Here is a 21,155-nt window from a genome sequence, read left to right on the forward strand (position 1 = left end):
AAATTATCCAAAAAAAGGAGAAGAACCCAGCTTTGACCAGGCTGGAAGACCAGCCACGACCAGTCAACCATATTAGGCTGAGTTTAAGGTGTTTGTTTGTTTTTTAGCAGGTTAATATTGCAATAAATGATAATCAAGTATCCTCAACAGGTCTTTTTTAAATACTTTTTTTGTCGTAAAAATCGAGTTGACTGATCATTGAGGATAGATCGCCATCTGTGTGACACTGGCTACACTGCACCCAGTGGTTGGTGTGTGTGTGTGTACGTCTGTGTATTAACCATATTAACCAGCTGCTTGCTGTTAGTTAGGCTACATGCTGTAGTGAAGTCCAGTTGAGCTGTCACAACGCAAACCTGAAGATGGCTACAGCAAGAAACAGGGTTTTTGTTATCGGGGTGGGAATGACAAAGGTAAACACATCTGAATGGCCTTATATTAGCGATCTGTTATTGTCTGGTTTGCTTTTGTAATGCTGCTCTTACTGATTGATCATCATACTGTGGTAAAGTTACAGGCAAATCCTGTTGGAGTTTTATAAAAAAGTATAAAGGTATTTGATATCTTATGTTTTCGCCGAATATCATGTTTGATTAAACTATTACAGTTAGCATGGTGTTTGGTTAGTAGCTGCACAGTAACTAGCCTTATTGCTAAATGCATATTACATAGTGTGGAGGTTTAGTGCTCAAAATAAGTGTTTTATCTCCATAAAAAAAAAAGATTTAACGTTATGCAAAGTTTCTTATCAGAGATTCACTGTGCGCGTGTGTGACTCTGATCTTTGTTTGTTGAGTAACTGTAGCACTACAGTGTCCTTTAGACTTTCACAGAAACGCAAAGGTAATCTGTAAATATGACCCTGAATTGTGTCATGGGTTACTGTGCAGAATGACAATGAACGTGCTTTACGCAATCATGTGAAAGCTCTGCTCAACGTTACATACGGTCGTTGTATCAAAGTAACATTGATAGAATAAATATTATTATTATTATTGCGGCCCCTAGTGACGCGGAAGTATGAATTCAGTGGTGGTACTTTTTTTTGTTGTTGCAACTTTTCCCATTTAATCAACCATAATTATTTGTATATCACATCTCTTCATAAATAATATAAGTTTAATATAATAATAATAATATATAATACATTTTTAATAATAAGTAAGTATAATACGTTTTATTAGGTTTGAATTGTCCCAATAATACAGAATATGCACTCCAAAACTCTGGAATAGTCTTCCTGATACTGTTCGTTGCTCAGACTCGCTCTCCCAGTTTAAAACTAGATTAAAGTCGCATCTCTTCAGCCAGGCATTCATATAATCCTACAGTTCAAACTACAATCCGGCCTCTAGCTCATAAATGCCAGAGGAGAACTGGCCCCCGACTGAGCCTGGGTTCTCCCAAGGTTTTTTTTCTCCATTAGGTCACCTGATGGAGTTTTAGGACACCATTAGGTCACTTGATGGAGTTTTTCGGTTCCTTGCCACTGTTGCCTTTGGCTTGCTCAGTTGGGGATATTTTGGGGATATTTAATTTAATTTTATCAATCAATAAATTCCTCTTGAAACAAACTTTGTTGTATTATTTTAATTTAATACTGTGAAGCTGCTTTGATACAATCTGTATTGTGAAAAGCGCTATACAAATAAACTTGACTTGACTTGACTATTTAAATTCCAGGCAACTATTTAAACTAGGCCTACATAGCTTCAAAGTGTCATATTTCAAAGATACTTTTGTCCTGTTTTTCAGTTTGAAAAGCCGGGTGCGAGAGACATCGATTACCCAGATATGGCCAAAGAAGCAGGTGCAGTTGATGAAGCTCGTTGTACAGTAGAAATTTGAATGTTTTGTGTTCTTGAATCATTTCTGTTGTGGCACAGGGGAGAGAGCGCTGATGGATGCTGGAATAAACTACACTGCCATCCAGCAAGCATGTGTAGGCTACGTGTACGGTATGTCATTTTTAAGTCAGTAATAGATATTGTATTTTTCTATAACGTCAACATGGTTTTAAAGAGATAGTTCACCCAAAAAGGAAAATTCTGCCATTAATTACTCACCCTCATGTTTTGTTCCAAACCTGTAAGACTTTCGTTCATTATGGAACCATAGACTGTAAAAAAAGATGGACGACGCCCCTTCGCTCTCTTCCATTGATGAGAACTGAAGCCGCCAGTGTCCCGATATGGCGCTGACATATTGGAACTTGAGCTCCGCCCTCACTCTCGCAGAATGCACTCAGGGAGAGTGGATTCTGCACACTTTTTTAAAAATTGATTGCAGTACGACAAGAGGCTTGTTAAAATAAAGTAAATACAATCTCCTCAGTCCTCCGAAGAGCCCGAAAAAAATGTCCGTTGGTGCTTCAGTGACTACTTCGCTCAGAGAACCTGTCAATCACAGCTGTCAATCATGACGTTACACCACCGCATCACGTAACTAACTAAAAACCAACTTATTTTTGAAACAGACACTTGAACTCACATCAGCGTGATAAAAACGACAGCAAATGAAAGAAACCACCTTTGGAAAAAAGATATTTGAAGTGTAATTTAATTGTTTAGTTGGTCTCACGTCCCGTTGAATAACATGGGGAGGCGGGACTTATGACCTATACTAGGACCAGTCACCGGGGGGCGATCGAGACATTTTGGCTTCACTTTTCAGGGCTTGTGCGGCACGCTTGTATGGAACACACAAGAATGAACATCATTGGGACTTGCGGAAGCTCAAATGTGCTGCGTAACATGAGAATGAACCTCATTGGTTCTTGCAAAAGCTCAAATGTGCTGCTTAACATGAGAATTAACCTTATTGGTTCTTGATGAAGCTGAAACGTGTTGCATAACACGAGAATGAACCTCATTGGTTCTTGCTGAAACTCAAAACGTGTTGCGTAACACGAGAATGAACCTCATTGGTTCTTGCAGAAGCTCAAACATGCTGCGTAACACGAGAATGAACCTCACTGGTTCTTGCAGAAGCTCAAACGTGCTGCGTAACACAAGAATGAACCTCATTGGTTCTTGCAGAAGCTCAAACGTGCTGCGTAACACGAGAATGAACCTCACTGGTTCTTGCAGAAGCTCAAACGTGCTGCGTAACACGAGAATGAACCTCACTGGTTCTTGCAGAAGCTCAAACATGCTGCGTAACACGAGAATGAACCTCATTGGTTCTTGCAGAAGCTCAAACGTGCTGCATAACACGAGAATGAACCTCATTGGTTCTTGCAAAAGCTCAAATGCGCTGCATAACACGAGAATGAACCTCACTGGTTCTTGCAGAAGCTCAAACGTGCTGCATAACACGAGAATGAACCTCATTGGTTCTTGCAAAAGCTCAAATGCGCTGTGTAACACGAGAATGAACCTCATTGGTTCTTGCAAAAGCTCAAACGTGCTGCATAACACGAGAATGAACCTCATTGGTTCTTGCAAAAGCTCAAATGCGCTGTGTAACACGAGAATGAACCTCATTGGTTCTTGCAGAAGCTCAAACGTGCTGCATAACACGAGAATGAACCTCATTGGTTCTTGCAAAAGCTCAAATGCGCTGTGTAACACGAGAATGAACCTCATTGGTTCTTGCAAAAGCTCAAATGCGCTGCATAACACGAGAATGAACCTCATTGGTTCTTGCAAAAGCTCAAATGCGCTGTGTAACACGAGAATGAACCTCACTGGTTCTTGCTGAAGCTCAAACGTGCTGCATAACACGAGAATGAACCTCATTGGTTCTTGCAAAAGCTCAAATGCGCTGTGTAACACGAGAATGAACCTCACTGGTTCTTGCTGAAGCTCAAACGTGCTGCATAACACGAGAATGAACCTCATTGGTTCTTGCAAAAGCTCAAATGCGCTGTGTAACACGAGAATGAACCTCACTGGTTCTTGCTGAAGCTCAAATGCGCTGCATAACACGAGAATGAACCTCACTGGTTCTTGCAGAAGCTCAAACGTGCTGCATAACACGAGAATGAACCTCACTGGTTCTTGCAAAAGCTCAAATGCGCTGCATAACACGAGAATGAACCTCACTGGTTCTTGCAGAAGCTCAAACGTGCTGCATAACACGAGAATGAACCTCATTGGTTCTTGCAAAAGCTCAAATGCGCTGCGTAACACGAGAATGAACCTCATTGGTTCTTGCAGAAGCTCAAACGTGCTGCGTAACACAAGAATGAACCTCATTGGTTCTTGCAAAAGCTCAAATGCGCTGTGTAACACGAGAATGAATCTCATTGGTTCTTGCAGAAGCTCAAATGCGCTGTGTAACACGAGAATGAATCTCATTGGTTCTTGCAGAAGCTCAAATGCGCTGCGTAACACGAGAATGAATCTCATTGGTTCTTGCAGAAGCTCAAACGTGCTGCGTAACACGAGAATGAATCTCATTGGTTCTTGCAGAAGCTCAAACGTGCTGCGTAACACGAGAATGAATCTCATTGGTTCTTGCAAAAGCTCAAATGCGCTGTGTAACACGAGAATGAATCTCATTGGTTCTTGCAGAAGCTCAAATGCGCTGCGTAACACAAGAATGAACCTCATTGGTTCTTGCAAAAGCTCAAACGTGCTGCGTAACACAAGAATGAACCTCATTGGTTCTTGCAGAAGCTCAAATGTGCTGCGTAACGAGAATGAACCTCACTGGTTCTTGCACATCAAGCAAAGATGCTTGAGCTTGTGTTGTGTTGATGAATGTTTATATGTGAATAAAAGCTTAAATTAAATTGGTTCATCATATATACAGTGATCATGTCTTGGACTAAATTTGGACTAAAATGCTCAATTCATATGGATTCGTTTTATGATCTCTTTATGAATTTTTTTACGCGTCAAAGTGGTAGCTGAGTAGCTGTCAATGGAGGGACAGAAATCTCTCAGTTTTCATCAAAAAAGTCTTCATTTGTGTTCCGAAGATGAACAAAAGTCTTATGGGTTTGGAATGACATGAGGGTGAGTAAATAATGACAGAATTTTCATTTTTGGGTGAACTAACTTTTTAATGCCTTACACGTTATCTGATATCAGTGTTGGATTAATGTGGGTTTTCTGTATTTCTCCAGGTGACTCGACATGTGGCCAAAGGGCTATTTATCACAGTCTGGGTCTGTCAGGGATCCCAATAATTAATGTCAACAATAACTGCTCTACCGGCTCCACAGCGCTGTTTATGGCCCGTCAGCTCGTACAGGGAGGTGAGATGTTCATCATAGTGCCTGCCTATACTGTACTATACTAAGAGTTCAATAATTATTTTTAATATGAAATTTCATGGTTGATAATGTCAATTTTGATACCACATCAAATGCTATGATATTAAACACATTTTTTCTTTGGTGCTTTTGAAAAAGTCTTCAACTCAACAAAGCTGCATTTATTTGATGAAAAATACAGTGAAACTGTAATATTGTGAAATATTGTTAGAATTTAAAATCACTGTTTCTATTTCAATAGACTTCCAGCCAAAAGTTTGGAATATTAGAAGTCTATTATGCTCATCAAGACTGCATTTATCTGATCCACATAAAATCTTGCTGATTTAGGTTTGGCTGATTGTGTTCTTGCCTTGGGCTTTGAGAAGATGGAAAGAGGTTCACTATCCTCAAAGGTACAGTACAGCTCACAGCTCTTTTATAATAGCAGTGATGAAGCGTCCCATATCATCTCATGGGTTTGCAGTACATGGACAGAACCAACCCTATGGACAAGCACATGGAGGTGATGATCAACCGTTATGGGATGGCGGCAGCACCAGCTGCGCCTCAGATGTTCGGCAACGCTGGTAGAGAACACATGGAGAAGTACGGTAAGATGTGGGTGATATGTGGACTTTAGATTGATCCAGGAAACTGCAGTCTGGTTTGTAACAGAAGCTGTCTGTCATCTCTAGGCACAAAACCGGAGCATTTTGCTAAAATCGCTTGGAAGAACCACAAGCATTCAACCAATAATCCGTAAGCTTTAACGACAGCTTGTTATAAAGAAAATACCTGTTTATTTCTATGCAATAATGCCTTACCTTATCCCAGATAACAAAAGACTTCTGTTCTCTTTCTTCTCCTCCACATTCACTCTCAGATACTCTCAGTTTCAGGATGAATATAGTCTGGAGCAGGTCATTAACTCCAGGAAGGTCTTTGAGTTCCTCACACTCTTGCAGTGTTGGTAAGTTGAGAGCCGTGGCGATTGAGGTTGTTGCTAAAGTTTCAATATCCACAGAAGCATGGCGATAATCAGTATTCAAGCTCAGTTAAGCTCAATAGACAACACTTGTAGCATGTTAGTGTTTACCACAAAAATAATTTCTACTGTTCGTCTTTTTCTTTGAAAAAAGCAAAAATCTGGGTAACAGTGAAGCACTTCAATGAAAGTGAATCTAAAAGCTTTAAAATACATGCTGTTTCAACAGTATAGACACAAGACATACGCAGTCTGTGTGTTTATTGGTGGTTTTTATTGAAGGTTTAAAGTTCCAGATTTAATGAGTTAGTTTGGTCTTTCCTTCTGTTCAGTGGCTGTCTTTCCTTTGGCACATTGTGGTGGCTATTAAAATTGAGTTAAAAGTTGATTTGCTTCTCCAATTGGTTGATCGGTTTTGCATCTGGCATTTTGACAACAATCAAATGCTTTTTTAGAAAACAATTTAAAATGTGCTTTTAAAATTCTATAGTAATGTACTATATTATTGTTTTACGTTTGAAATTTTATTCTATTTATTTATTGTTTCTACATATTAAAATGACTATAATTGAACTAAATATTTCTATTTTTCAATTTATAATGATTTAATTGATTATTTTATCATTTTATTTATCTACATTTTAAAATATGAGTTGAATAAAGTTTTGAATATATCTTATTTTTTCCATTGAAAAATTATTAAATAATTATTAAATTGATATCATAATCCTTATCCATTTCATTCAAGTGTCACTCCTCCATACTATTTTGCCTTTTTTTCTGTAGTAACCTACAGTATATAATACCACAGATGCTGTTGGTTGAGCTTAATATATGAACTGAACCCAGTTCAAACTAATTTTCTGTTTTATTTTAAAAAAAGCTTGTAAATCCTTTCCACGGCAGTAATTATTCTGACTCATAAATGTTATTATTTTACATGTAAAAAAAATATTTTTATTGTATTACTACAATACAGTAACTTGTTATACAGTAAGATGTTTATATTGTCTCTTATTTCCCCGTAGCCCGACGTCAGATGGAGCAGGAGCTGCAGTGTTGGCCAGTGAGAAGTTTGTGAGGAGGAACGGATTGGAGAATAAGGCTGTAGAGATCATAGCTCAGGAAATGATCACAGACCTCACCACTACCTTTGAGGAAAACAGCTGTATAAAAATGGTAAGAGTAGCTGATACTGGCATCTTGTTGAGCAGCACTCAACCTCCAAAACAGAACTAAAGCTTCACTAATACAACTTTAAAAGTCATGACTTAAGTTTTTCCTTAAAAGGATAGTCTACCCCGCAATGAAAATTTGGTCATCGTTTATTCACCCTTATGTCAGTCCAAACCTGTATGACTGACTTTCTTCTGTATATAAAGAAGATATTTTGAAGAATGTTGGTAATGTTTAATGAATGTTTCGCTTTCTGTTGACATACATTATGTGGACAAAAAAAATACAATGTAAGTAAATTGGAACTGAAACTGTTTGGTTTCCGACATTCATAAAGATCTCCTTTTGTGTTCAGTACAATAAATAAATTAATACAGGTTTTGAACAACATGAGGGTGAGTAAATGATGACAGAATTTTCATTTTAGGGTGAAATATCCCTTTAAAGTGCCCTAATGTTCTAAAACAGTGAAATTAAAAGATCAAATTCAGTATACACCTTATTGATGATGCACACTATATATAGGCGAGCAGAGCCCTAAATAGTTCAGTGTTTTCTTTATAATGGTTTTCTATGTAAAAACAGCCAGGTGGGCGTTCCAATAAGGTTGTGACGTCATGTGAAAACGTCTAGGTTACTAATGTAACCCCTGTTCCCTGAAGGAGAAAACGGAGACGCTACGTCAGAAGTAAACTGATGAATTGGGATCTCGCCTGAGAGCCCAATCACTTTTGAGTGATAACAAAACACGATCGCTGCAAACCAATTTTGGGGTTCAGCGCATTCGAATATGCGTTTCCGCGTAAACATCTTGAATGGAAGCTTGTGCAGTAACCTTTCGCCTTTCTTGGGTACGATGAAGTAAGGGCTGTAAAACCCTTACGTCATGTTGACTGGAAGGACCGGCTCTATCGCCTCCTTCGCCAGTGGGACTGTGATCTCCAGGACAGGGGCATCTTTGTCCACCACTGAGGTGAAGCGTACGAGAGTCTGATTGTCCGAGTGAGCCAGCGAGACATGCTGAGGAGCTCTAGCCAGGCCCCCAGACAGTGTGCAAATGGGACCCCGTGTATTAACCGAAGTAGCTCTCTGCTGGGCAGAGAGACTAGAGCGGGATATAGCAGAGGGGACTCCACCTCTTTCGAGGTACTCGAGTCTCGATCTCAGCATCATGATGGTCATCTTCCCACAGTGGGTACATGACTCATCCAGGAACGCCACCTCAGCGTGCTTACGGCCCAGACACGTGAGGCAGCGATCGTGACTGATCTCACTCTGCAATGTTCATTGACTTCATTTAAAGGTGATTTGGGCTCTCAGGCGAGATCCCAATTTGTCAGTTCACTTCTGACGTAACGTTGAACATGAGACAACTATGAATTGTCTTATTTCTAATGTAAGTTTTTTTTTTTTATTATAGGTTGGCTATGACATGACCCACCTTGCAGCTAAGAAGTGCTTTGAGACCTCCGGTCTGAAAGCTTCAGATGTTGATGTCATCGAGCTGCATGACTGCTTCTCTGCCAATGAGCTCATCACGTATGAAGCTCTGGGACTGTGTCCAGAGGGTGAGATGGACGGCTTCACAAGCACACTTTTCTTGCATCTATTTTTAAAAACAGAAGTTTAGATTAGCAGCGTGTTGACGATATGATCTGTTTTCTGATTTGTAGGGAAAGCTGGTGAGCTTATTGATCGGGGTGATAATACATATGGTGGCAAGTGGGTGATAAACCCCAGTGGAGGACTCATCTCAAAAGGACACCCGCTTGGAGCTACAGGTATGGTTTACCTAACACACCTGATGCCATTAAAGGAATAGTTCACACAAAAATGTACAATTAGACATCATTTTACTTACCATCATGTCACTCCAGATCTTTTTAAATTGGATTCTGCTGTGAAACACAAAAGGAGAAGTTTAGCACAGTGTTCATGCTTGGGCTGCACAATTAATCGAATTTCTAATCGCGATTACGATTACGGATGCCACGATTACGTAAACGTTCAAACCCGCAATTACGAAAAAAAGTCCACTTTCATTATTCTGCGTGCTTAAGAGGCGTGTTTAGAGCATATTACGTTATGAGAGGCGAATCACGACTACTTCAGAGAACCCAGCACAATAGGAACTACCAGTGACGTCTCTCACCTCAGGAAAAACGGACTTTCCTGTCCCGTCAGCCGTTCACTTCGCTAGTAGAGCGCACTCTTCAATTGCACACGAATATTCGGTTTTGGCCGAAACTGTTTTGGAGGTGCAATAATCATTGACCAAAACGCTGACATTTAATTAGTGCTTCTCCGATGACGCATTTTGACTGTGTTAGTGTCTATTTTGTGCACATAACATGGATAAGCTACGACTGGTAAACATGTCCACTGTGTGAATGCTAGGGCTGTATTGACAATATTGATTTCATCTATGCACTATATTATATATTCGGTAACAATTTACAGTAAGTTCTCATTTGTTAATATTAGTCAATGTATTAACTACCATGAACTAACAATGAGCAATACATTTGTTACAGTATTTATTAAACTTTGTTAATGTTAGTTAATAAAAACGCAGTCGTTAATTTTTTTTAACTAATGTTAATAAATACAACTTTTGATTTTAATAATTTATGAGTAAATGTTGAAATTAACATCAATAACATAACATAAATGCTGTAGATGTATTGTTCATTCTTAGTTCATGTTAACTAAAGTAGTTAACTAATTTAAACTAATGAAACCTTATTGTAAAGTATTACCATATATTTTACTTGTTAATTATTTAATGTATGTTTAAATAATTCTATCATGAAAACAAGTGTGTATTTCAGCCACTGTTTAAATGTTATATATTTCAACAACAAATTGGAGTAGAAGCATAATTCTATAATTAAAAAGTTGATATAAAAATGGCCTTGTGTGCAATTTAAATGTTTACAGCTTAGTTTTTATTTGAGTGGTGATTATTAAATAAATGTGATTTATTAATTGATAAAAAAAAAACAGTTATTGTCAGTTTTTGACTAACTAAAACACTTTCAATTTCGGTAAAACATTATTTTCTTTGTATCGCTATTTTCTGGAGCTTGACAGTGTCCATGACTGTGTCATTCCACCAGCAGAGGGAGTCACGTCTCTTAACTAGTGAATCAATGCTAGATTCAAGCAGTACATCACTGCTGCTTCTGGCTTGAGTTGCTCCTAGTGCTTGTCTTCTTAACGTCATCCTTTAAACCATCCAACCATACATACATGCACACATAGTGCCGGGGGGAAAGGTTAAACTCACTTGATTTCGTCTTTGGTCCTACATATGTATCCTCTAAATCTTTTCATCATCTTTTTAGTGGTCTCCGATCAAGGGGCGGATCTACCGGGGATCACCCTAAGGAAAATAATTTCCACCCTAGAATTATAGAATTAGAATTATATTATAGAATTATGGCGCTTCAATGTGATGACATTAAAAAAGTAAGCAAAATAATGCCAAGAATACATGTCTTTCCAAAGGTTGTCCTTGTGTGCTGAGCTTGATGAACAAATGACTCTTATGAACTAGTTCTTGGTGACTCAAAAACACACAGCACAACAAGTATAGCCCAATTCATGAACAAATTGGCTGTTTTTCCATTTGTTTCTGAATTGGAAAATTACTGCTTTCCAGCTAATTCAGAATTCAGAGGTCCTCTGAGAAAGATATGTCTGGGTTTGCGTATTGTTTGGTGAGCCAATTCTCCAACTGCCCGCTCCACTTTCATCATTTATAATAGACCATTTTGCCATCCGACAAAAAAATTTCATGAAATCAATAAGAAATCCCGATCAGCAGCTGATTACTTTCTGGTAATGCAGCAGTTTATCATATTCATGGAAACGAATGTGAATGTCAGGTCATAAATCCACAGGAACAATGCATAGTACTAATGCCACCCCCTTGCCACCCTATAAATAATTTTTATAATAATTCCTAGATCCGCCCCATGTCCAGTTACAGTGATTTGACAGTTTTTCCTGATCCTCTTGACTCTCACCTTTTCAATGAGGAGTTGGGAGTCACAGGCTTGCATTGGCTGACTGAAAAGGTCTTATTCTAAGTCCCTTATCCTGTAGGGGATAATGAGCAAAAGTGCAAGCAGTTTAACCCATCAGGATAAAATGCTCAGCCTGAGCGTTAACTCACGAGTCAGGACCCGTTGGATTAAGGTGGGGTGTCATGTCATCGGCCATCCAGCGCTGCAGGGGGTCTTGACCTAGCTTGACAGTGTGAGATCATAGAGTTTAGAAGTTATCCATCGTCATTATTATTAAACATTATCTACTTCCAAAAGAACTACACTGCAATCCACAGAGAAAGACATTGTTATTACGTTAAGCTTTTTGACTTCTTAGTTAAAGTGCCCCTGTTATGTTCCTAATTTTGTTTTGGAGGTCTCCTATAATTGGTTTACATGCGTCCTCATTTCTCAAAGAGTCTGAAATGGTGCTTTCGAAGATTCAGTCTCTATAAACCCCTCCTAACCAAGAGCTTACTCTACTCTGATTGGTCTGCTGACCCTGTCTGTTGTGATTGGTCTACTCTTTACAGCACGTGTCTGAAATGAAATAGCGATTACCATATCTGAATTTTAGCTATGGAGCCTCCTCGAAGCTTGGAAATACAGTGATATGAACAGTAACGATGGCGTCGGTTTTACCGTATCAATTTGAGCCGAGTTCTCATCCTTTGGAAATGCATGCAAAATTGATTTGCTTTCGCAGCATGACGATAACACGAACCAAACTTTTCCACGCCTTAAGGCCCTTGCACACCGAGTCTGAAATTATCACATGCGTTTTTTCGCATTCGTGATTCGGTGGCTCTGAATTGTCAAAACACCATTCAAAATGCTTGCTACGGATGCGAAAAACGCAGAAAATCAAACCTGATTTGAATTTTTTTTTGACGGACGAAAGTTTCGGAGGCCGTGTGCAAGCGTGACTGACATAACGTGAGGTCGTATTTATTTTTTAACGTGCGAAAATTTCGGACACGACTTTAGTGTAACCGGTCCTACTCTGCCCGCTCTGAGCGGGATTTGAACTGGGGTGTCCTGCGTGGGCGCTAACAAGGATGCTAAAGACCACAGCGCCTCTTGAGGCCAGGGGTGTGAAGCTTGGTTTATAATCGGGGCGTCCGCACGAGAGAGAAGATGCGCGGCAAAAATGGCGGCATCGCTGTGTGGGCGGTCGTGTGCTTTGATTGCGCGAGACCCCGTTTCGGGCGGCGGTGTGCACGGCTTTTTTTTTTTCAACTTTATGCGCGGCTCTAGCCTGGGTTTCCCCATGCTGCCTTGGGCGCAGCGCGATTTTATTCACGCTGCTAGGCAGCCTGGACACCATGGACTAGATTTTCCCCTCAAAAAGGGAACCAATCACAGAACGGGGAGGGAGCAGCAAGACAATGACGACGTCTATGCGACACACCGAAGCAGTTTGTTTATATCTATGGATCCAACATGGCATCAGACGCGAAGTTACCTTTCGATGCAGCCTTAGATAGTGTTCTAAATAGTTTAGAACGCAAGTTTATTTCGTCTTCTTCCTCGTCGAATTTCTGTCGCTCTACATACGTCATCTGGTATAATTGAAACGATTGGCTATGAGGTACGTACAGGCGCATTTGATAGACATTCGTAGCGCCCAATAAACGGCTCTGGGCATTCGTAAACCACGCCTCAAATACGAGAAAATTAACATGTGGTTCCCAGACCACGTCTCAATGAGACGAGGTCTGACGTTAGCCAGGCTAGCGCGGCTCCGCTTCTGAAGATGCACGACTTCGAGGCGAATCTAGCCAAGCATGCACGTCTCATCACACCGGCACCCAGTTTGCGCTAAATTAGTTGCTTACGTTGAGCCTACACTAGCAGAAATAAGCCCTTTTAATGAAAATAAAGGTCCATGTTTAATAAAAATGTTCACGAAACTAAATAAAAATGTTAAGTGAAATATTATAGTTATAGTTATATTATAGTTATAGTTATTGTTCGTTAATTTACTTACTAATACTAATATGTTATCAAAGCCATATATTTTGTTCTAATGTCACAAGTAGTAATCTCAAGGTTTACCGGGTTTTTTGGGGAGGAGCGTGCGCAGTCAGCGGAGTCAGGCGAGAGTATGAACAAGGCTTGAGGTTTACATGCACAGCTCTTACTGGCTTACGTCCGTTACATCAGCCACAACTTCAGTGTTTGGGGGCGGGACAAAGTTAGACGTTGTTCGCAGGCAGCCAATGAAGACCACAGACCGGAACACACTGGAATTGCTGACGACTCGTTTCAGGCCGTTCAGAATCGATTCTTTCTTTTAGGAGACAATAACTTTATTTGTAATGCACTTTGAGCTTTGCAGACCTTTTACATTCTCAAAAAGCTGCATTACACACGTGGAAGGTAATATTCAAAAACGCATAATAGGGGCACTTTAAAGTAATTACTTAACATAAAGATTTGTGATTTTAGTTTATAAAAAAAAAAGATAAAAGTTATTAACTGGTTAAAAAACATTTTCCCTCTGCAACAATAGACCTTAGTCAGGGTAGCAGAGTAAGTTCATTTTTATCAGGAATGAAAACGACATGGTGAGAGAAAGAAATACAGTGTTTTCAATTGAATGTACTGTTTGTAACAAAATGCCAATTGTTCATCTTTAATCTCAGTAGACAAAAACTCCATAATATATATATATATATATTATTTTTTTTTTATTTTTTTTTATTTTTTTTTTATTTTTTAATGACATGTGATCTAGGACCTTGCATGCCATTATAAAAACATCTATCCCTCAGCGGTTTGAAATTCAGTATGGTGTCACCCCAACCAAGATCAGTGCAAACATTTCTATAACCTTTTTTATATATTGCATTCTCCAAATATATATTTTACAGTTTTTGTACACAAAGCTGTATGCCGATGACAAATCTTCAGAGAGTTTTCATTTAAACTTATTTATTATTTTTATTTACTAGATTTTATTAAATTACATTTTGGACTAAGACCTTCAGGAAAGTTCCTGGTCCACTTTATTCCATTTTTGCAGTGTTTTCATTTATTGAATAATTAGAGGACAGAAAATGAACAGGTCACAGAATAAAGGAGCAATGAAGCCAGTTGGCTGTGACATACAGAGCGGGTGTGCGGTGGATGAACTCTGGCCTGTTTTCACGGCTCAGGTCTGGCTCAGTGTGCAGAGCTGTGCTGGCAGCTGAGGGGGGAGGCGGGGCCTCGGCAGGTCCCGGGGGCAAAGGTCGCCCTGCAGCACAACATCGGTCTTGGTGGAGCAGTGGTGGTCACTCTCTACAGGATGGGCTTCCCTCAAGAAACAAGGTATGTTCAAAACTAACACGTCTTTTAACAAGCATTGAGTATCTGGCCCAGATATAGCCAGCTCGCCCATATGATCTATATATTCATAATTCTGTTTTTCTAATTACTTTCCAAAATCCTAAATTATATTTGTATTTATAGACCACTATTTAAAAATGTTGGGTTTGATAAGATTTTTTAATGTTTTTGAAAGAAGGCTCAAGGCTGCATTTATTGTATCAAAAATACAGTAAAACTGTTATATCGTCAAATATTATTACAATTAAAAAGAAATGTTTTCTATTTTATTTTATTTTAAAACGTAATTTATTCCTGTGATGAAAAAGCTGAATTTCCAGCAGCCGTTACTCCAGTCTTCAGTGCCTTCACTTTAATATGCTCATTTGGTGTTCAAGTAACATTTCTTTTTATTACTAATGTTGAAATCTGTTCAAGTATGATATATTTGTTTTCAAGAATACTTTGATGAATAGAAAGTTTAAAAAACAGCATTTATTTGAAACATAAATATTTAGTAAAATCTTAAATGTCTTTACTGTCACTTTTGATCAATTTAATGCATCCGTGGTAGTGTACATTTTATTTAGGATTTCATTTATTAATTGTAATATTTATATATGTATATATCTTTGGTTTATACAAACCTTTGGTTTACTTGCAGAATATCAGTGTTTGTTGAAGTTTATCCATTATCATGTATTCATGGCCTTATATAGGAAAATTTACAGCAAAAAAAATCAACAGTTCAATTAGCTTTTGAAGGTCTAGGCTTGTACGATTCAGCTCTATTACATGTTTGTTTAAGCATACAGAAGGTGGGTACAAAATCCAAGGTACAAAAGATTATATTTCTCCTACATAAGTACATATGAGTCTATATGAGTATTTATGTGAAGTTTTCAGTTATTAGAGTATTCAATAAGTGATTTTCTTTTCTCTCCATGTAATATTGTCAAATATCACACTTTGTTAAATGCTGTAGTTCTTTTATATACATTAGAACTAGACTTTTGGACTTGGTGCACACCATATATGAGCAGTGGTGACCTTGCGATCTAAACTTTCCCAGCTCTCGGATCGCTGCAGTTCCCACCAGCGCGTCCAGTGACCTCGAGGGCTTCAAGGCTCACACCGTCTTTAAGGAGATCGAGAAGAAGCTACACGAGGTAATTCATCTCACCAATTATACCATGCAAATAAGACTTTTAAATTAAATTGTTAAATCTAATTTGTACCAGTGTAAGATTAAAAATGACTTCACTTACAGTGTTACAGTGTTACACTGGTGCAAATTATTTCTACAACAATTTAACAATTTGAGCTGTGATTTAGACATCCTCCAGGAATATCATTCTTTCCAGTAAAAGAGCCACAAGGCATTGTTCATTCTTGCCTATCTGCGTGTGTCATTTTATTTAGTCAATTTCAGTTATTTTTGTGACATTGTTATTTAGCTTGATTCATGAGTTGTTTGTTAACAGCCAATTTCTGACATTATTTTCTCACTATTGAAGCAAATTGAAAACAATCTGAATTTGCTACAGAATTATTAAATGATGTCATTTTTTTTAACAGGAGGGCGAGGCGTTTGTAAAGAAAATTGGAGGTGTTTTTGCCTTCAAAGTGAAGGATGGTCCAGGTGGAAGTGAAGCATTATGGGTTGTGGACGTAAAAAATGGCAAAGGCTCGGTGACCAACGATGCAGGTGTGTTCAGACCTCATTGTGTATTGCTGTACTATCAGAAAATGCATTTTATATAAAAAACCTACATCTGTTCACATCTGGTATTACGTTTTTTTATATAAAATTTCAAATTTCTATAAAAACAAACTTTAAAAGTTTAGGGTCAGGAAGATTTTTTATTTATTTTATTTAGCAAGGATGGATTAAATTGATCACGGGTGAGTTAAGGCATTTATAATTTTACAAAAGATTTCTTTATAAAAAATAAATGCTGTTCTTTTCGACTTTCCAATTATCAAAGATGTTGTACATCACAGTTTTCACAAAAATAACTTTTCAACAAATAAATGTTTCTTGAGCAGCAAATCATCATATCAGAATGATTTCTGAAGGATCATGTGATAATGAAGACTGGAGAAGCTTTGCATCACAGGAATAAATTATGTTCTTAAATATATTACAATAGAAAACAGTTATTTTAGATTTGAATAATATTTCATGTTTTTACTGTATTTTTGATCAAAAAAATGTAGCCTTGGTGAGCAGAAGAGACTTCTTTCAAAAACATAAACAAATCTTACCGATCACAAACTATTAAATGGGCTAGACATCTTAGTTGGGACATGCAAATTCTAATAAAAACACCAGAAGCAGCAAAACATTTTTTTTTTTTTTTTTTTTTTTTAAATAGTCTTTTTCTTTACACACCAAGCAGTCATTTGATCGATTGAGCTCTATTTTTCCAAACAGTCTGATTTACTTTCCACACAGGTAAGACGGCTGACTGCACCATCTCTATGGCCGACTCAGATCTGCTTAATTTGATGACGGGGCGAATGAATCCACAAACGGTACGTTTTAATGATGTTTTATTCTTAGTTATCTGTTGAAATCTTGCGCTTTTTTTTTCATTAAGAAAAAGAACATTGAATCTGTTCTGATAAGCTGTTGTGTGGTCAGTTGGTCAGTGTAGTTTAAGGGCTAAATAAGGTTTATGAGCGTCTTGGGACAGAGCCAGCGCTTCCTGGATTAGTCCCTCTTAAACCTTGATCCATGACCCACAGACACACTGACCATTCGTCTGGCCCGCTAATTTAGCCTTCTCAATGCATGCGGCCAACACAACATTTATAATCTGTTACATCAATATTGACAATTTACGTCTAAATAATCTGACTTATGTCTAAATGATCTGTTTTTATGCCTAGTGGATGATAAAAGAGCCAAATAAATCCCATAGACTTACATTTAAGGATGAACCCGAAACCATATCTGAACGTCGTATCTTGGGGGTGTTTTTTATCTTCATTCAATTAGATTCCGATTCACAAGCTCTTGATTCAATTTTATTCAGATTAATTTGGTTATAATGTCCATTTTGCTTATATTTGGAAAAGATATTCTCTGTCAACTAATGCTGTAAATTATAGTTAAACCTTGGAACATTTTGAAAATATTTTTTTATAATAATTTGTGAATGAATCAGACTACTTTGATTGCACTGTATGTTTTTGATTCATTAAAAGAACCGGTTCATAAGAGTCATTTGTTCATGAATCAGGCTACTTGATTTGTTAAAATTAACTGATTTATGAGAGTCATTTCATTGTAAATCAGACTACACTGATCACTTTATTTTAGTTAAAAAGAGTCATTTGTTCGTGAATCGGATTGCGCTGTATGTTTTTGTATGCAGCCCGAAAGGTATTTTCTTGCCAATATTTTTGCGGTGTGCTTTTTTTATTTTAGCTTATGTTCGATTTGGCCTGCAAACTTAAAATATGACTTAAAATTTGGCTGTGGGGTTGTAAATTCAGCATCCACTGCTGAGAAGTGGTGCAAAAAACACTGGCATATAGAGTGAAATATCATTGATATCCAGATATCCTTCAAATGATCATCAATCTAGTTTTAAAACCTATTCAATGTTCATTTTTAATCAAAAGTTGTGTCTTTAATGTAGCCTTTCTGATTAGTCTGATGTCAGAGATGACCTTTAACCTGTAATGTGCAGTCCATAAAAGTGAACTAATCTCTATGGAAAAAGATTAACATGGAGTCACTTTGACTTTGAATTGACCTGGCTTTAGCTATCATGACATGCATACAGTATAATTATGTTGCAGATTTATTCAAATAATGTCCTGTTGCGTGTCCAAAACATCTCTTTTGACATAATCATACACCAAATACACAAAGTAAAGCCTCCTGACACAAAATGTTGACACTGGAAATCTTTTACTCTATTCCAAATTAGGCTAATGGCGTCTAATGTTTCCTCCGCATGTAAAATAGATTGTTTTCATAAGTCCTTTGAAATGTTTGGACCCTGTGATTCACACCCATCTGTGTTGACTCTATCATGTCTGTCCATCTGTGGAACTGTATCAGGCATCAGAGGGTTTGACAGAAGCTTCATCTAAAAATTAGCCACTCTTTTTACGGTAATCCTCCATAAAGGGAATCGTTTTCAGTTTAATCCGAAATAGAAAAGCTGAACCATTTAGAGCTCAAATCCATCATGCTTATCATGACATTGCTCCCCCAACGTTTCATCTGACTTTTTCTCAGTGATAAAATAAACGTATTTTTATTTTATTTTCATTTCATTTTTGTTATAATGAGAATAATTTTAAATAATATATTCAAATAAAATATTTTATATTTATATATATATATATATACAGTGAATAAAAATGAAACATTGGAAAGTGTTACTGGTTTTTAAAATGTCTATAGTTTTATTTAATTTTAATTTTAGTTTTAGTTGACAAATGAAAATGGCAGATGTTGCACTGAGCACTAGCTGACTAACCATGGCTCTGTTCACACCTGGTATTAAGATGCGTTTTGGTCGATCGGATCACAAGTGGACGACAGGTGTAAACGGGGTCTAAAACGTTTTGAGCTTGTCCACTTTCGACCACTTCCAGAGGTAGTTGAAAACACATTCGACCCGATTGCTTTCACAGTGTAGGTTGAATGTGTTCGAACAGCCACAAAAGACCATCTATTCTCCATCTACTGACTTATTGCGTAACCATTATGGGAAACGCGCCACACAGACGGGATATAAAATTTGTCGGCTGAAGACCCAAGTTTGGTTTGAAGATGAAAAACGTACCAAGCACAATGTTCTCTCACTATTCCTGATTTCTGGAATAGTGAACTCCGTCTGTTTTTACAGTGTCTCCGTTCGCGTTCATTCGTCCAATAGATCAGAAGATCTGAAGAAAAAAAACATACATTTACACACCCATACCAATCCACAACTTATTCTCCTAACCCGAACCCTAGCAGTCTAATACTCTAATGAGAGTCAGTTGACATGTAGTTGCAAAGTTACTTAAAGTTTGTAGAGTGTCTGAAGTGGACAATCGAAATTAGGTATAACCTTTAAGTTAACGTTTATTTCATGTAACAAAAATGTTTTGGTTGTTATGGTTTTAGTTTTAGCAGTACAATAACCCTAATTTGTTAATCTTGTACTCTTTATTTAAAGGCATTTTTCCAAGGAAAACTAAAGATAACTGGAAATATGGGAATGGCCATGAAACTTCAAAACCTTCAGCTGACAGCTGGAAAAGCCAAACTGTGAAATCACGTCTCTTGAACTGGAAAAGTGGCACAAATTCATCTAAATGTGTGGAGAGGTGCTAGAATAGTTAATTTCTAAAAAATAATGTTTGCTAAAATTGTTTTTTTGTGTAATGTTCTACTATAACAATGAGTCTGTTGGTCATTGCATAAACGTAACTGCAAGAAAGCATACTGTATGTTAGTAACATATCAGAAAGACATAAGCAAAGCATGTCAAAAATGATCCCGTACAATGAGTAAAGCTTATTTGGATGAAGACTGATAATGTTGCTGTTGTAAATCATAATAATCTTTGGCAACCACAAGAGTGATGAAAGTACAACTCGGGTAGAACTAACAAGAACTATTTGAATCTTGCAGATTTACCTCTTTATAATTTATAGCATCGCTTGCATTATAATGTGCATCTAATTGACTAATATCAGTTTAATAGGTGGAATTCTGCAAAGACTTATTTGGGACCTTCATATCTACTTTGCAGTGTCAATTCAGTTAAAATACAAGTAGAGAGTAACAGACCTTGATACTGCAAAGGTATATTGGGTATATTTATCAATTTTAAAGCATTTTGTATAATTGTATATTAATCAAGTTTGTAAAAAGACACATTTCTAATAAATATTAAATTTACTTCAAAACATGCTGTCATTTTATTATGTTTATAATATACAAAAATGTAATACAATACAGGTCCATCCATTAACTATCTATCGCTGCGTTGCTCGAGTAATAGCTTTTCATTGTCACTTGCCACAGCTAAAACGTGGCCAGTTTCATTCATCCAGATCATTCTTGGATGGCAAGCAGTGTTCATTTGCTTACAAGTGCACTTTATTTTCCATAAGTTGAAGAAGATTCATTACTCACCTGCTGAACTTTCTTCTCAAAACAGTTTGACCTCCAACTGCTTGCCTAAAACTTTGACCCCCTTATGGATTCATCCTTCATCTGCAAATGGCACGAGATGTGGGCTACCGTTCGCATGTTTATTTCTACATTACAGTCTTGACTGCATCAACTCTACCCTCCGTTCTCAATGAAACGCTCATTAGCAAACTGCACTGACCGTACACAACATGACCACCATTTGTTTAGAAGGAACTATAGGTGTTTTTTTCCCTTTTCCTCTAGTTTTGT

The 21,155-nt window shown here is 37.6% G+C and overlaps 1 protein-coding gene and 1 long non-coding RNA gene across 2 annotated transcripts; one reads left to right on the top strand and one right to left on the bottom strand.

Moving 5' to 3' along the window:
* The first annotated feature begins 236 nt into the window (after window positions 1-236).
* On the top strand, window positions 237-20,656 carry scp2a (sterol carrier protein 2a). The gene is made up of 16 exons (XM_082173798.1): window positions 237-413; window positions 1,756-1,810; window positions 1,887-1,958; window positions 5,075-5,206; window positions 5,555-5,619; window positions 5,691-5,817; window positions 5,902-5,965; window positions 6,090-6,176; window positions 7,220-7,370; window positions 8,788-8,935; window positions 9,041-9,148; window positions 14,581-14,734; window positions 15,804-15,900; window positions 16,310-16,439; window positions 17,190-17,269; window positions 19,921-20,656. The coding sequence occupies exons 1-16, from the start codon at window positions 363-365 to the stop codon at window positions 20,014-20,016; spliced, it is 1,617 nt and encodes a 538-aa protein (XP_082029924.1). The 5' UTR covers window positions 237-362; the 3' UTR covers window positions 20,017-20,656.
* Window positions 7,463-8,701, bottom strand: LOC309501699. Its single transcript, XR_014206979.1, has 2 exons — window positions 8,603-8,701; window positions 7,463-8,235 (listed from the first exon to the last, which is right to left on the bottom strand). It is a non-coding gene; the product is annotated as an uncharacterized lncRNA (long non-coding RNA).
* Window positions 20,657-21,155: the final 499 nt, after the last annotated feature.

The sequence above is a fragment of the Leuciscus leuciscus genome (genome assembly GCF_965113295.1).
Source record: "Leuciscus leuciscus genome assembly, chromosome: 6".
NCBI classification, from domain to species: domain Eukaryota; kingdom Metazoa; phylum Chordata; class Actinopteri; order Cypriniformes; family Leuciscidae; genus Leuciscus; species Leuciscus leuciscus.

Excerpts from the sequence above, each read along its gene's own strand:
- scp2a (XM_082173798.1), top strand. The coding sequence starts at position 363 with ATGGCTACAGCAAGAAACAGGGTTTTTGTTATCGGGGTGGGAATGACA. Across the intron at positions 5,818-5,901 it reads AGAACACATGGAGAAGTACG|GCACAAAACCGGAGCATTTT; the intron begins GTAAGATGTGGG and ends TGTCATCTCTAG. Across the intron at positions 7,371-8,787 it reads AAAACAGCTGTATAAAAATG|GTTGGCTATGACATGACCCA; the intron begins GTAAGAGTAGCT and ends TTTTTATTATAG.